Genomic DNA, 18,193 nt, shown 5'->3' on the forward strand with positions numbered 1-18,193 from the left:
GAATTAAAGCTTGCAGGCAAGGTTAAATCACATCAACCCTACTGAAAATGTGTTGATGATGCTTAAAATATTTATTGGAGCCTGTGTATACAGGTATTTTGCCCCTTCACGTACAATCATGATTTTGTGCAGATTAGAAAGAAATCAGTAATAATTTAACACGATTTCTTATTTTTTAATGTCTTTTTCAAATTAATAACCATATAATAGTAACACACAGGAAAAAAAACAACTGTTTAATGCATCTTTGAAGAATATATATGAACATATATATAAATGAATATATATATATAAATGAATATATATATATATATATATATATATATATATATATAGTAAAATCACACCTTTTATTCATGTAAAGTTCTCACTGCAACAGTATGCTTGGTGCACAGAAGTCGGAAGCACCGCCGCCTGATCACAAGCTGTCAGGTCTGTTTATAACAGGGAGTAAGGTAGCCCAGCGAGGGACAGTGTGTTCATGCACCGCATCCATTATCTGTCGCGCAACATCTGGTGAAAGGAAGTTGATTTAATCCCTTATTCTGCTTTTTTCAAAACTCAGTCGCTGGAAAAACTGTAAAGAATATGGATGTCTGCGTGGGTAACATTTGCTCATGTAGAAAAGAAAAACAAATACTGGCAAACAACAAACTAAATCCCAGCAGGGTAATGAATCTTTTACACAGTGGAAAACACAAAGTTAACCATTAATACCAACCTGTAATTACAGCAGCAGTTCTTCAAACAAACACAAAACATTGGGCCAAACCTGGGGTTTACAGAACTTAAAAAAGGATTTCAAAGTGATTCTTCACAGTATGTCAACCTTTCATTAAAACAAAACTGATTGATACTGCTGATAAAATAATATGACATATCATGAAGAGATTGAATTATTTTCTGACTGCAACATTCATTAAAAGTGTGATTTTGTGTTTTAATTTAAATAAACCACATCAAATATTAGTCATGTTGAGCTATTTAAATTGTCCTGGTCTGATTTGTTTATTTCAAACAGCCACTAGCTTGTATAGTATACCTTTTATAATATACCTGATTTCAAGTGGTAGCTGAATAATTCTCCAGGTGCGGGCAAATTATAAACCTGCTAACCTGAGTAGTTTTCAAGTTCTTATTGTGCAGAATATTAAAAAATCTTCTGTATTTCTACCCTTTATATATGGAGGGTTAAAGGGGACAATATTAAATAAATATATATATATTGCTCAAAAAAATAAAGAGAACACATAAACAACACAATGTAACTCCAAGTGTTTCCTGTATTTTTCTTGAGCAGTATATATCATTAAATAAATAAATGTAAATATACTATGAAATAAGTAAATGTACAATAGAATAATGAAATGTACTGGGAATATGTATGAGGGTATATGCATGGGTAACCGCCAAGGAATTGGCTCTTAACAGACATACTGCTTGTAGCTTTTAAACTATAGTTTTAAAACAGTGTTAGTTTAATTAGAGGGATGGATGGAGCGACTTTAGTTTCCATACTGTATTTTCATACAGTTCAGTTTGTCTGTTTTTGGAACAAGAGATTATTGTAGAAGTCCCTTTTCTGTCAGCTGACCAGCAGTGTCAAGCAACAGGTGAGGGAGGGGCAGTCCTGCATTACTCTAGGCTCCATAAAAGCAGGAGAAACCTGGTAAAACTATCCCTTTCGCTGTTTCTTTGTTAATGATCTAACTATGATGACTTTAAATTTCCTGCATTTAAATTCTGACAAGACAGAAGTTGTAATCTTTGGGCCAGAGTCTTCAAAAAATAAAGTTCTTAATCAATCCCTTAATCTGGATGGCATTAACTTGGCCTCTGGTAATAAAGTTAAAAATCTTGGTGTTGTTTTCGACCAAGACATGTCATTTAAATCCCATATTAAACAGGTTTCCAGAGTTTCCTTTTTTCACCTCCGGAATATCGCCAAAATTAGAAACATTCTGTCCAGGAGTGATGCTGAAAAACTAGTCCATGCATTTGTTACTTCAAGGCTGGACTATTGTAATTCTTTACTATCAGGAAGTCCACAAAATGCAGTTCGAAGTCTTCAGCTGATTCAAAATGCTGCGGCAAGAGTTCTGATGAAAATCAACAAGAGGGATCATATTTCTCCAATTTTAGCTTCCCTTCATTGGCTTCCTGTTAAATCAAGAATAGAATTTAAAATTCTCCTTCTAACGTATAAAGCCCTTAATAATCAAGCTCCACCATATATCAGAGCTCTGATTACCCCGTATGTTCCTAACAGAGCACTTCGCTCTCAGACTGCAGGTCTGCTGCTGGTTCCTAGAGTCTCTAAAAGTAGAATGGGAGGCAGATCCTTTAGCTATCAGGCTCCTCTCCTGTGGAACCAACTCCCAGTTTTGGTCCGTGAGGCAGACACCCTATCTATTTTTAAGACTAATGTTAAAACTTTCCTTTTTGACAAAGCTTATAGTTAGAGTGGCTCATACCCTGAGCTATCTCTATAGTTGTGCTGTGATAGGCCTAGGCTGCTGGAGGACATCAGGGTCTAATTTTCTCACTCTACTGATTTCTACTGTTCTTCAGTCTACTGTTCTCCAGTTTTGCATTGTATTACATTGAAATGACTGTCGTCATTTCAGCTTTTAACTTTTTGCTCTCTCTCTTTTTCTTCATAGTAGGTACACCTGGTCTGGCGTTCTGTTAACTGTGACATCATCCAGAGAAGACGGCTCACCCGCTACTACCATCTAATGTAGAACAGATTACTAGATCAATGTGTGCTTCTGTGCTTGTTTGTCTGTCTTGTTGTGTCTCTGTTCTGTCTTCTGTAACCCCAGTCGGTCGAGGCAGATGACCGTTCATACTGAGCCCGGTTCTGCCGGAGGTTTTTCCTTCCCGTTAATGGGTGGTTTTTCTTCCCACTGTCGCTTCATGCTTGCTCAGTATGAGGGATTGCAGCAAAGCCATGTACAATGCAGACGACTCTCCCTGTGGCTCTACGGTTCCCCAGGAGTGACTGCTGCTTGTCGGGACTTTGATGCAATCAACTGGTTTCCTTATATAGGACATTTTTGACCAATCTGTATAATCTGACCCAATCTGTATAATATGATTGAACTTGACTTTGTAAAGTGCCTTGAGATGACATGTTTCATGATTTGGCGCTATATAAATAAAATTGAATTGAATTGAATTGAATTGAAGCAGCGTTGAAACCGTGGTATTTTTAAACCTCGTTATCCCTTGCTCACCACAAACCTTTAAATCCTGATACAGGTAATTGTGAAAAAAGTTCACATTTATAAAGATTTTTGGGTTGCTTTACAAAAGAAAAGGAAAAAAATGTCAGGTTTCGAATATTTCTTTGCATCGTAATTGATACGTTCGACCACAAAAATACATTTTCCTCATGTTTTCTGCATTTTTAATTAGGGTTTGTAAAATATATTCATTGGTATGTTCAGAAAAATATTGACTTTGTTGAAAAGGTAGAGATCTCAGAAATATCTGTATCAAAAATGACACATTTGCAGTTATAGGGCTAAAGTTTGATGTGACAATACTTACCAGAAGGGTTCTTTTGCGAATACCACGCACAAACACATACAAAATCACAAAGTCTCTTGCAGAACAGACCCTTACCGTATTCTCGGTGAAATTATAATCCAGGGAGTATTGTAATTTGCCCAGTTTCTCTTCCTCCTTTGGCTCGGCCTCTTTCTGCGTTTCCGTCAGCCCTGTCTCTGCATCCTCCTCATCCTTCAAGGCCTGAAGGAGACACCCACCAAGAGTCAGTGCCGCCTGTTTGTAGCGGGGCGCTAGCACCCAGCCAGCCGTTCCCCTGCCCAGGTCCTGCCTGCGAAAACCTACTCCTGTAAAAGCCCCCACTTGTGTCAAACTGTAAAAGGGGGAAAACGACGAAGGGGTAAGGGGAGCAAGCACTAAAACATGGCAGTTAACATTAGGACATGCTCTGTGATGCACTAAAGCCCCAGGCCTGGTCCCCGTTGGTGCTTTTTTTATTTTTTTTTCAAATCAATCTCTGAGTGTTTGAGTCTGAGGGGAGGAAAGATCAAATGGTGGCACCAGAAATGAGAGCAATGAGAGAATAGAGAGATACTCATGGAGGACAGAAAGAGAGAAAGAGAGATGCTTACAGAAAATATAGCAGTAGGAAAAGTCCCTTTGATGGTTGTTTCAGGCAGTTCAAGTTTTTGGCAAGAAAAAAAAAAACTAAACTGGGAAATGTGAGAAGTGGCAGTGGGTGAGAGGTGAAAGTGGCCTTTCTCGAGCCTGGCACTGCGGTGAGGATGGCAGGTGGTGGCGCTGGTGGTGGTGGTGGGGGGGGGAAGCAGGGTGACAGGAGAGAGGGAGGGGGGTTTCCCATAAGAAGAAAAACATGCGATTAAAGAGGCAAAGACTAGTTCTCAGTCATTCAGAGTCAAGAGTTGCCTTTCCGAGGTGCCTCTCATCGTTTGGCATGCAGAGCATTCTCTGTCATACAAAACAGTGCTCTTTAGTGATTCCTCATTCCCATGTCTGGTTACAACCTCAGACATACAGTCACATTGTCATCATAGCCCTAAAGCTGTACCCCCTTCTACGCCAATGTAGCTAGAAGCATCATGCCAGCGGTGGGTGGAAAGGTGTCGGTAAAAAGGGGGGGTAGTAATGTACTGTACATCGGGGCCTGCTTCTATTAGTTAGATTAATTGTGTGAAAGCAGGAGGCTGAACAACACAGACTGGATTAGGAAGCTGCTGCTGAGTTTGGTCTCTGCCTTTAGCAGAAAAAAAATCATCCAATTAGAGTGTTGTGATATAACACACGATGAGAGAAAAACACTGCAGGTAAAATGATTGAGGGAAAAAAAAACATCTATGGGAAAGGTTTGATAAATTTCACCAGAGCTGACAGAAAAGGAGATATAAATACTACTGTGCGTCTGAACCTTAATTTCATCGCTAGCTTCACAACAATATTTTTGATGTATTTAAAAAAGAATACTCACAACCCAACCATATTGTATTTATTGGAGTTTTATGTGACAATGAAGTGGAAGGAACAGGATTCCTGGTTTTCAGGGACAAAAACCTGCAAAGTGTAGTGTGCATTTGTAATCAACCCCATTGAGTGAATACTTTTGGCTCATTATGATTTACTAAGTAGATCATGCTCCGTCAGATTGGATGGAGAGCATCTCTAAACATCCACTTTTAAGTCTTGCTACAGATGCTCCATTGGATTTGGGCTGGACTTTATCTAAACCGTTCTAACGCATGAATAGGCTTTGATCCAAACATGTTCATTGTAGCTTTGGTAGTGTATCTAGTCGCTGTACTGCTGATAGTTGTACCTCTGCCCCAGTGTGAAGTCTTTTACAGCATCTTATGTGTTTTTTCTCCAAGTCTGTTCAACTCTGAACATGTTTCCTGTAACAGCTAAAGAGAAGCAACCCCAAAGCATGACACTGCCAACACCATGTTCAAGTGGTGCAGTGTTAGATTTCCACCAGCACTGTGTTAGTGTGTGCACAATATTAAAGGTTTGGGAACATGAGCATCTTCTTCCACATGTTTGCAAAGCAGACCTTTTTAAAATCTTTCTTCTTGGAAGTCTTCCATAAGGACCAGAGATGTTCCTGCAGATTGTCACCTCAGCTGTATTTATGCTTACATGACAGAATTTAGTTTTCTGACTAAAACCTACTTTAAACCTTTCCATGACTTCATCCTGACTCTGTTCTTCATGTCTTTTGTTCACTAATGTTCTCTAACAAACCTCTGAGGCCTTTACAGAACAGCTGGACTCATGCAAAATTACACACAAATGGACAAACGTATTTTTATATTCTTATATTCAGGTGCGACTTATATATCAAATTTAAATGGTAATTCATATTAATCAGCATGAACCAAGGAGTAAAATTTACCGTCTATAGCCACAAGTGGGCGTTCTAGGCTTGTGAAAACTATCCTGCTCATGTACCGCTTAAAAATGAATTGAAACTAACTTATAGAGAACAAAAACAGAACATGTTTGTATGTTGTTTCGCTGTGTCAGTCTGTATCCACGCATGCAACTTAAAAGACCCAGATCGCGACAGAATCCAGTTATTGGGCTGTCTGTGAAGCTAATAACAACTAGCGCTAGCATACAGCTCTGTTGTCCAGTTGGTTTACAACGACACTGATGCACGTGAGCTTTATGTTGCTCTGAAACATCCATGTCATACTGTTAGCTTAGCATGTAGCACCTTTCGATCACAGTCTAATTTAGATGTAATTTTGACAACTTTCAGTGTAACGGCCCTTTCTGGTTGTAGTTGCTAATTTACCCCATTCATGCTCCCAGGTATGTTCCACGTTATTCAGCCAGTTGTGGATGCAGCTGTGTAATTTAATAAATTGCCTTAAATATCAGTTTTTATTCTTGGTTTGTGTGAAATAAATATCAAAATAAATGCATATAGTCCAATGAGACCTATATATGTTTTTTTTCCACTTTATGATGCATTTTCTTGAAGGACGCAACTTATATTGTGGAGCGACTTAAAGTCTGAAAAATTTGGTATATTTACAAAATTATGTTACCTTTAAAGGCAATCTGTTGCACTGGGTTTAATTTGGGCAGAGCAGTAAATAAATGCAGCTGAATACAAATGTCCACCACACTGTTTACATTTTAACGGTAAAAAAAATCTGAATCCCTTTCTTTCCACTTTCCAATTATGCACTACACTATGTAGGTCTATCACATAAACAGTTTCATGAGGCACAGTACGTGTAAAGCCTCTCAATCATTGTACTTTGGCTCATTTGAAAAGCAAAGAAAGATTCAAAAGACAAGAGACCGTGGCAGCTTGGCACAAAAAAGTCTGTGTGGTTCAACCTCATCATTGTGCGCCCAGTGTCTCTTTCATACATATATATGTGCATATGGAGGTTGTACGCACATATATACAGTAGTTATACATGTACAGTATGCATAGTTACACTTATTTGGTTCTATGGGAGCAGTAGTTGTTGTCAAGAGGCTATCAAAAAATAAAAAAGTCAGAGCAGCAGGCTTAAGAAGATCCAACAGCAATTGGGAACCTACCGCCAGTGACCATCCCGAACAGTCATCAGACACAACACAGATAAGGAGGACATAGAAGGAAGAAACACAAATTAAAACAACCACACACAGGAGTTAACACACTAGAGTCTGGGCACACCAGGAGAAATGACTGCTCGCCTCTGAAGAAGCAGATTCAAAGATCTCAGAGAAATTCTCCCATTAAAAGAGTGATTTTTTTATTGTAAATAATTACAGTTTTGTACTGAATTCATGGTTGTAAAACAGGCAGCAGAGATATCAGGAACTACTGAAAGTTGTGTTCTAATAGAGTCAGTGAGTGTGAGGGGGCTGTTGAGGCTTTCACACCAGATTGAGACTAAACTACAGTTTCAAGTATCTCTACGACCATTTGAATGGAGCTGAATTGCGGCAAATCTGGAAACCCTAAGTTCAATGTGAATGCAATCATGGTGCTGCTGCACTTGGTACAGTTTCTTCCTGCTTTTTACTCAGCCATCCTATCAGAATGCTACTGCCAAATGTGTTTCTGTATTATGATCTTCACAATCTAGAAGCTTCCATGTTTAGATGGGAGATTTCTGGACATCTGCATCTACCTCATTGTAAAGGAAGAAACCCCCTTAGCACTTTCCTCAGCTTATCCAGGAACTAAGAGGTTACAGGTAAGGGAGTTCTGCACTGAACGCAACACACTATCAAGGGAGTCATCTTGCAAAATAACTAACTTTATGCAGCACTCTGATTACATATCTCTGAGTCCTGAAAGGACTCCTGTAAAATGACCCAAAGCTTTATTCGTCATTCATCACTTTGTATGATTGTAGTTTCTGTTGTTTCCAGCCCACATTTTTCAAGAACAATTGCCAATTTACACCCAACTGGGGACCATTTTGTACTCAGTTCCTAAGCCCACTCCTTGAGCGCTATTATGCTGCAACTTTTAGCTGCATCCATCCTCCAAAACACCTGAACCAAATGAATGGCTCTTTACCAGGCATCTGCAGAACTATATAATGTGCAGATGAGGGAATCAAGCCATTTCATCCAGGTATGCTGGAGAAGGGTGGCCTCTAAGAGTGTCTGAATCGAGACTGGAGGCACCTGGTTTACAGGGACAGCTTTGAAATAGGTACAGAAAAAAATGGCAGCTTGCATTTATTGATTTTGGTGTTGTGGAAAAGTCTTAGTCCGGTGTGAAAGGGGCCTAAATAATAGCACTACTTCCATCAACAGATGTATTAAAAACATGTTTGCTTCCTTCTTTCTGTGACTCTGAGCCACCTATGATAGCAGAGGTGCTGTTGCAGCACATTAAACACATTTTCTAACGGGAAGATGGAACCTTTAATGACGCCCTGTTGTTGCAGTTCACCGTCTATATATCAGAACTTGAGTTTAATTCAGTTCCCTGACTTTTGTTTAAGGTTTGGTGATGTCATTTCTCTGGGTGGATACCACTTCATTACACAGCTACTCGCACTCTTCAACAAGTGAGCAGGTCCACATATGACAAAAAAAGAACCAGTCACAGGAACCATGAGCAGGAGACGACAGAGAGTCATCTATTTAAACTTAATATTTCATCTATATTTAAAGAAAATATTAAGTTAAATTGGGTATAATAAAGTAGAACAAAATGTATACAATATAAAGAGCTAGAAACCATTGTGTTTAACAATTAGATTTGAAATAAAATTGTCATTAAATTCATAATTCTAGTGCAACTTCAACATCATGTGCAAAAAAAACAAGCAAAAGAGAATGGCAAACAGAAGCAAAAGCAACATACCAAGACTTGTTTTTAAGTGGTCACACACAATTTTGCATTATCTAAACTTTTCCAAAAGATTAATTAATATTCAGAGATCAAAATGGATTAGAGTCGTTACCTCGGTTTTTGCCCCATCCATGACGTCCTTCATGTTGATGGCATTTTTGCCCTTATCTTTGCCCTTCTTTTTGTTTTTCTTTTTGAAAATCCACTTTTTGCAAACGCAAAAGCAGCAAGCCAACACCAGAATGATGGCCACGAAAGCAATCGAGACGATGGCCCATGACGGCACTGCAGAAAGAACAAATAAGAAGGGGGAGGAAGAGCTCGGGTTAGATGTCTGGCAGGAATTAAAAAGGATCTCTTGGAGAAAGTAGCACATGCCGGGAAGTTTTTGAAAAGTAGTGATTACGCACACACCAGAGTGAGATAAAAGCAGGAAATTGTGTGGATCTTCGCTCTAACTCTCGCCTGGACCCATCAAGAGGTGGCAGACTCCAAGCCATCGGGAGAAAACCCGACTGAACACCTTTAGCCAATTTAGTGGAAGTAACAGATGTTGGCATTTTCCACTTGCCATTTAAACAAAAGATTTAGTCGGGCTGACACTTTCATGGCAATCAGCCTCAGCGGCGAGCGCTCAGGGAGTCAAGGTGGTGGTGAATTTGCGGGTGTGTCTGATGGGCAATAATTCAGGTGTGACCATGACAATCCAATGATGCACTCAACCTAGACGGGTTTAAAAGGGTTTTTCTTTTTTTCTCTCACACCTGTCACATCCATTTTACTATTATAGACTGGTTTCCTATGAAGTCTTGAAAACTTTGAATTTTCATTTCAGTATTTTACCCCTGATTTCTTTTTGTTTTTGATATGCTTAAATATGTCAAGTCATTAAATTAGGTTTCCTATCAGGCAAAAATAACCTGAGTAAACACTAAAAAGCAGTTTCACATCATTTTGTTTTATTAAGCAAAGAAAGTTATCCAAACCATCCTGGTCCTTTGTGAAAAAGTGATGTGAGTAGAATTGTGAAATAAATGCAAATTATGAATTAACGTTTTTTCCAAAACTGTGGTACCCTAGGCTTTATTGCAGCTTAATCTGTAGAATCAAGAAAATATCAAAACAGAACCTGTCTGACAGCAACAAGTAGGCTAAAAGAGCACAAGTAATTAACAGAATCATGAATTATGCTAAATAGCAGAAAAACCTCTAAAGAAATATATATGTTTATAAAAAAGACCACAAACTATTTGATAAAATAAAGTTCTATACACCAAGCCTCCATCATGAGAGTTTTTTGATAGTACTTTATGAGCCAAAAAATTATTCCCTCTAGGGTGTGAATAACAAATATAAACAGACGTGGCACCATCTAGCAACAGTATCGCAGAACTATCACAATGCCAGTTTACTTAATTAATAAATTACTTGTAAATGATGCCGGACCGAGCCTGACCCTCTGCAATAATTCGCACTAAATGGCAGCTCGGCGTGACTGAAGTCCAACCTTTATTAATTAAATAAACCGATCTACAGTAACTCCAAGACCTCTACGGTCACATCTGAGCCTCAGCAGATTTAACGTCTTCTTCAGTGAACACCAACGGTCATACAGTATTCCCAGCGACATTCCAGTGCCTCTAGGAATCATATTTTTTTTATGCTCCCCCCCGGACCATGGACCATTCTTCATTGCTTCACTGGGAGACGCCAATAGCTGTTGGCTGCTTCCTTGTATGAACCTCTGCTGTGAATGCGCAGTACGTACATCCGTTAAAATGATAAGTTAACACTCAAGGCTCTATTTACTAACAAATTGAGCAAAAACAAAGCATAAAGCACCAAAATAACAAGTAATACGCCAGCAGGACGTGATAATCTTTCATAAAAATCTTTGTATGCAACCAGAGTGAGCTACTGACGTATACATGTTTAAAAAAGGTCAAATAACGTGGCTATGCACCTTTAAAAAGAATGTCTGTCCTTCAGTTAATAACCTCAAAAACAAGAGAAAATTAAAGATTTATATCGAAGACGGGATGTAAATCTGATTGACATGTGGTTGCATAATCTGAAGTAGGTTATTATAAAAAAAAACATGTAATGTGGCAGAATTAAAGGTGCTATACGTAATACTGACACCTTGTGGCTCAAATCAGTACAACAGCTTGCCAATCACAACAATCTAATATGCTGTTTTTAAAACGGTGTGTTGCTGTTGTGAATTTTACTTACACAGGACAGGTATGTGAAGTTACATTCTGTTCTCGTTCTGGTCCGCTTCTTTTACTGGTCTCCATGTTTGCAGGCTGCTGCTCTTTTGCCTAAATAAAATACCAAATGCTGCGCTCTGTGTTGGGAACCCTGGGAACTCTCATATGATTGACTCAGGAACCAGGAAGTAAACATGGGCTACACGCTGAACCAAAGTAGTTCTGGACCGTACCTCTATATTTAGAAGAAGAAAAATGGGACAAAGACATATTTGATGGAGAGGACTGATTGTTTATAGGGAATGTTACTTCCATCACATGTGACAAACGAAAATGATTTAGGTTCATTTTACACTAAATATCTTACCTATAGCTCATTTAAAACAATTGTTTAAAGAAAAGTGGGCCAAATTACTTCTCTACAGGTGCGAAAGGCTGATTGTAGGTTATCACAAATACTTGATATCAGTTAGTACCACTAAGGGTGACACAAGTAGCTTCTAGGTTTAAGAGGAAAATACGTTTTCCACATAGGAACATGTTGCTTAGGAAAGCCTTTTCCTCTTTATAAATGAAATAATTTAAAAACGGACTAACTGTGGTCATGTTTGTGTATATTTGTGTTGATATTAAAATTAGTTTGATGATCTGAAACATTTAAGTGTGACTAATGATTATGACATTACAGATGGCGGAGCTGCAGAAAGCACTTACTGGAAAACAACAGATAAGTCACGAAGGCTGAGGACGTCACAGATGTGGCGTACATAAACAAATGGACAGTTATCTCGGGGGAGCATGGACATGAGGATAAAAACTGGAGCCATGCTAATTCACAGTTTACCATGGACATGAGCGGGAGGGACCACTCCTGCAGGGGCATGTCCTTACTGATCTATATAAGCTGTCGTAACCAAGAGTTTAATACTCTCACTTCCTGCTTTTACCTTTTCCTGCATCTTGATTAATATGAGTCCAGTACTGAGCTGTATCATTCCCCTGGCTTGGTTGGATTAAATGTGCTAAAGTATAGTTCCTGTCTCAAGAGTCATTTCCTACTTAAGTCAACAACAAAAGAAGACTGCAACTTTATTTTAATTTTTTTCACAATTCATGGATGAACAACTCATAACACAAAAATATTCTTGTTGTGTGTAATGTTTTTGTTCTACCCTGAGGGAACAATCTGGATCAAAATGTCCAATTGTCATCTGAGTTCACGAAATTAACAATTGGCAGTTTACTTTCCTTTTGCTTTTTATCATATTTGTTAAACTTTCTGGATTGCAACATGAAATCTGGCAGCTTAAATCTTACCTACCCAATTATTTTTACATTCGACAATTAATATCTTTCTATACAAATACACCTAAATTCCTCCAACATTTAGCAGTAATTAATGTCAGCAACTTATTTATTTTTTATATTATTTTATAATAACAGCTACCTGCTGTTTCTTGCTTCTGCCTGCAGACGACAGATGAAAATTAGCTTGTAGCTAAATCTAGTTTGTGCAACACATTTGTTGTGCAATGTCCTTGACAAATAAGGAAATAAATATGCTCATATATATTTACTAATAACATGAAATAACCTTTTCTGAATCATAAAAAAAACCTAATCATTAAGAATTGTAACACATTTAAAGGCTGTTTCATCGTGATCACTTTCTTTTCTGAAAAAGATTGAAACTGGTGAATGAGAAGGACTCAAAAACAGTAATATCCAGTTCACTGCAACTGGCATATGATTTGCTGTTTATCCCCTGCAGCATATGCTGTTGGCCTCCTCCATGGCCCTGACTCAAGAAACTGGGACAAGCAGCAGTCGGCCCCCTATCACATATGAACTGTCAGAGTCGCAGCTCAGTCAACACAGTGACAGCCAGCTGCAAACACACTGACACCTATCTTTGCTGCAGTCAGCCATCACTCCGAGCTTCCTGCTTCCTGTTGACACACAGGAACACAATGTCCACAACACAATAACGGGAGGGTTGGACAAGAACCAGGGGGTTGGAAATAACATGGAACCTCATGAAATGACTTCTTTCAGCGGCCAGTTGTTATTCCACCAAGCAGACATCAAACACCATATAAGAGTGGGAAAACAAATGCATTGACAACCCACTGAAGGTTTTTGTCTGCTTACTCAACTTAAATAAATTTTGCTAGGCTTTTATGTGACCGAACAACAAAGTGTATAGTGGAAAAGTGAAAGGAAAAAGAATTCCTAATATTTAGAAAATCTGAAAAGTGTCGTATACATTTGTATTGATCCCTCAGATTTAATAAGTGATAGAACCAGTCTCTGCCGGGACTTCTTCCAAACAGGGTCAAGGTGTGAGGACCAGCTCAGGTTCTGTTGTTCCTGGGAACCAGAATGGATCCACAGCAAACGGTGTTGTTGAGGACATTGAGGGGGAGGTTCTCTGCAGGATCAAAGTCATGAGTGGCTTAAGCGCCAGGCGGTTCAGATCCACTTCATTGTCACTGTGCTGCACTAAGGCACTATAAGGAATCCCACAATCCTTTGCATGACACGACATAAGCACAGCCCAGAAATTAATGTGTTCTTTTTCTCTAATGCTTTGCTATTTTTATGGCAGAGGAGGACCTTGGCTCAGACAAGTCTTTTGCAACCTCTACCAGGTTTTCTGCCAGGACTGACCTGCATTTATCCATGTACATCTTACCAATAGTTTTGGCTAGCTTCCTTGTCCTTGATGAAGAAAAGCATCCCCACATCACGAAGCTGCCACCACAGTAGTCACCATGCGCATGGAGCACTCAGGGGGATGAACAGAGTCAGATACAAAACATACTGTTTTGCATGCATGCCAAAAAGTTCAATTGGAAACATTAAACTGGACTTGTTGTGACACAAGTTGACGGCGTTAACTGATCAATTTACATCTGAAGGCTGGACTGGATTTAATCAGACTAAAACAAGGTGTGTTATAAACCTAAACCCCATTTTTCATTATTTTATTGCATTCTCTGCATTCCACTTCACAATTATGAACCACTTTCAGTCATCTATCATATAAATCCCCCATTAAATACTTAGAAGTTTATGGAAACATTAAAAGGGCAAGGATACTTTTCCAATGCACCCTAACCCTAACAATGTGAAGCACAACATATACTAATTTATAAGAGGTTGGTGTTTTGTGAGAAAAAAAGGTAAGGTTTGCACAAGACAAAAAAGCAACAATCAGAGAATATTAAGGGTTATTCCCTTAGAGAGAAATAAATCAACACCAGCAAAACCCATAGAAAACTTGTCACAATCCATATCTCACAAAATAATCCAGGAATCCACAGAAACTCAAGTCAATTTGTGAACGTGAGTTAGGTTAAAGTCTGGTGCTCTAAAAAATTTATCTTGTAAAAACCCCAGAAATAGCCACCAAAACAGAGAACATATTTCACATTACAGCCGTTAACTCTGGGGCTGCGCTGACTAGCATACAGCTGTTTTTTTTCTTTTTTTTTTGTGGAGGTACGAGGTGAGAGAGAAAGAGAAGACAAATCGATTCTCTGTTGACAAAATCAATAAGCACTCTCCTCCAAGGAAAAACTGTGAGTGATGCTCTAAAATAACTTCAGGATCTACGGCTCTGGCCTTGCCTCGGAGCGCCATGGTAATGGAGGTGACACTGGAAAGGCCGCGTTTGGAATCAGCCTCCTAAAACTTTACGAGGAATAAACTGCAGCTCAAGTACTGTTCATAACGTCAGATTTATACCTTTGGTTACTCAAATAAAAAAAAAGACATTACTAGAGTTTCTACTGGGGATTTTTTTTTATATACTATGATGAAAATCGAATATCAAGTGCGGAGTGGAAAGGCAAAGTTAAGATTTTCATGCACGACTATGTGTTTTTTTTGTCAATTTATAGTGTCAATGTTTAATTGGATGCAAGATCCATCTTTTGCCTTGCAGTCACACATGCAAACACCAGTGAAAGTGAGGAGACAGGCTTTTAAGCAATGTGTCAGAGATGTGACATGTCTTGAGTTGGCAAAGCGCTGTGAAAAAGCAATCACCTCTCTTTGGAAACTGTAGAATGGTAATTTTTTATTTTTTTAAATTAAAGCATTCATTACCAGGATTCTCTTATAAATGCTTATGTTACTCTGTTGGCATCTTTCATCAGCGCTCAAAGAGCCTGATGGAACGCCATTTAAACTGTTACAGTGGAAATTCATGCAAAAACTTGGCCTTTATCTTATTCATCGCGCGCATGTCTTGCAGTGAAAGGCACTTCTGTGTTCCTTAATTAAAGGAACCTGAGTCCCAGAAAGCAATAAAAGCATTCCCTAATTAACTACATTGTCTGAGTGTCTTTTCTCGAGAGAGAGAAATGGAGCGAGAAAGTGAAAGAGGGAGTGAGCGGGAGTGCTGCCAGCCGAACACACAGCACTCCAACTCCCGACACTTATCTCTTGTTCCACAGTGAGACGTGGCATGGAAAACAGAGTTTGTCTGATGGGCGGGACATGCATGGTGGAGTCCATGTTTGCTGTCCCTTGAGGTCCAAGACGCTTCTCAGGTTTCAGGTGAGGAGAATGAAACAGAACATTTAACTCCAACTTTCAACAACACCATGCAAAAGTTATTTCTAAGTTATTCTTCATTGCTATTTCATCAAGATTATTTGTTGCCAAAGTTTGTCCAGTAATGGAATATTTCCAATGATTAAAGCACCTTACAGTAAGGATTTCGGTTTTGGACCACAGAGGTAAATCACTCACCACCCAGGGCACCATCTTACCAAGGGCCTCAGGTAGGGTGACCATACCTCAAATAACCAAATGTGGGAAAATAGGATGCGTGGTGAGGGACAAAGCGGGACACACAACCAACACTACGATGATGTTATACGTTTTAATGTAACATAGATCGCACATTACAATAATCAGTCTCTGCTTTGCCTGTTATTGTACAATAATGAATAAAACAACCCACAAATTTATAAAATGCATTATTTAACTTTTTTTAAGTTTAATACAGCTGTTAAATTTTAGCCCTGTGATAGAGTGGTGACCTGTCCAGGGTGGACCCTGTGTCCCCGCCCCTCGCCCATTAACCACTGCAGATAGTCACCAGCCCCACCACGAACCCGTGCTACGTCGAGCCGCGTTTCTACATCAGATACGGCTCGATGCAACATCTGCATGGTGTTAGAACAATTTTATTACACTTTTTAAAAGTTTAAGCTTATCAGAAGAAAAAACGTAACTAGCTTTTAAAGATTAATGCTTTTTAAAGCTTATTAGAAAAAAACTTTTTGCGTAATTGTTGAAGTTAATCTTGGCTACTGTAGCTTGTCTTTGGAAACACATGGAGCAGTGATGAATGTTCCAACAAGTGGCAGACCAATCAAATGACTTCAGGAGCACATCGACAACTCATCCAGATGGATAAACAAACTAAGAACCACCTCTGAAGCTCTGTAGGCTGCACACTGCTCAGTTAAAGTCACTGTTCATGATTCAACATTTAAAAAAGAGAGAATGGATAAAATGGCAACTGTAGGACACCTCCAAGACCAAATCTCTGCTGAGCAAAACGAACACAAAGAGCTATCTCATATTTCTCGCTAATGTCTTTGCTAATCATGATTTGGAGCCTCTTTTATAAAATGTGAGTACGCACAAAACATTTGTGGCACTATGTTCAATGTCAAATATGGCATGTAGAAAAAAATCAACTATGCGTAAAAATGCGTGGTAATCCACAGAAATATTTTACCTGCCATAAAAATGTGTGGCAGCAACACAAACTTCTTTAATCAACAATTTAAAACCACAAAGTACACGTTCAGCCATCTTATTTAATGAGTCACTGATGTCACTCAGGAAGTTGTTGTTTTGCAGTAATTCACTAAAAAGTGAGGCGTCTCTGTGATCGTCTGACAGCTTTGTTGCGAATGGTTATTTGAACACGTGGCGGATGACTTCCAGGTATTTTCACTGAGTTGCGGACTGGGCGACCCTAGTTACATGTGCAGGTGCGTCCGATTCCACGCATATTGCGATTTATCAAGGCAACGCACGCGGTGACCTGTCTGCGCACAATTTCGTACGTCTGAATTTTTTTTTGAGTTTCAGGATTTTTCCCTACCGCCAATGTTTAGTATAATAGCTGCACACTCTTTTGTACATGAGGCCCCTGAACTTAAATCTGATCTAGTTGTTGTGGGATGAATAAACGTTCATACTCAAAAACCTTTCAGCATGGCATAATTTTTATGCGAAAAACAGTGGAGCAAGCAGGTATTAGGTTTTTAATGGGGCAATTGCTTTTTTACACAGCGCCAGGTTGGTTTGAATAGCCTCTTTCCTTTTTGTATTTACTCAGTTAATCTGGGTGACTTTATTTATTTTTGTTCTGAAACCTTTAACTTTGTCAGAAATCCAAAATAGATGAAATGCGATGTTGTAACTTGAGGCTTATTTTTATCTTCTAGAATACTTTGTTAGGAAAGATTTGTAAGCAGATCCATGTGATGTTGCCTTTAAGTTTATTTAAAAACAAATCTTGCAGCTGACATCCGTTAACCTCGTTTACTAAATATTTCTCTATTCTTTTTTTAAATATGGCCTGAGGGACTGGTGTTAGTACTGATAGTGGGCAATTCTGACACCTGCATCCTAAAAGCTTTCACAAAAGAAATCTGGTTGGCTTATCTGCTTCAGATGCTTGATGTTAATTACATGTGGACGTTGGGGGGGGGGGGGGGGGGGGGGTGGGGGGGGGGTGTGGCGGCAGTTACAAAGACTGAAAAAGGAGAAAAACACTAAAGACCCTCTGCTCGTCTGAGAAACTGTTGATCAAGATCACTTCCAAATAATCTAAGAAGGTCTGGCTGCTTTAAAGGAAATTAGAGCAGGGTTTAAAATGTTTATGCCAACTTTACATGAATTATATTCTCAGAGCTTTATATACAATATATTTGAGGCTTCTTTAATATGAGCCAAAGCAAAATGATTTTCCACTCTCAAGAACATTATAATAAAAATGAATTCAAATCCAGTAACACCATCAAACAATTTTCAAATGTTTGTATGAAGTTGAGCTCAAGAGGACAGTGCTAGCTTCCCAACCTCAGTCCAGGTTGCT

The 18,193-nt window shown here is 38.9% G+C and overlaps 1 protein-coding gene across 3 annotated transcripts in view; it reads right to left on the reverse strand.

The window, feature by feature from the left end:
- The window catches only part of LOC118556044 (synaptotagmin-1-like), a 105,537-nt gene that overhangs the window by 15,500 nt on the left and 71,844 nt on the right, over nucleotides 1-18,193 (reverse strand). For 2 of the 3 annotated variants that reach the window (XM_036129402.1, XM_036129403.1), the window contains exons 4-5: nucleotides 8,961-9,133; nucleotides 3,631-3,756 (exon numbers count right to left, since the gene is read on the reverse strand). In XM_036129402.1, coding sequence (XP_035985295.1) covers nucleotides 3,631-3,756; nucleotides 8,961-9,133 — 299 coding nt within the window. The remainder of the gene's footprint in view (nucleotides 1-3,630; nucleotides 3,757-8,960; nucleotides 9,134-18,193) is intronic. The other variant, XM_036129404.1, reaches the window with a different exon arrangement.

The sequence above is a fragment of the Fundulus heteroclitus genome, unplaced genomic scaffold (assembly GCF_011125445.2).
Source record: "Fundulus heteroclitus isolate FHET01 unplaced genomic scaffold, MU-UCD_Fhet_4.1 scaffold_164, whole genome shotgun sequence".
Lineage (NCBI taxonomy): Eukaryota > Metazoa > Chordata > Actinopteri > Cyprinodontiformes > Fundulidae > Fundulus > Fundulus heteroclitus.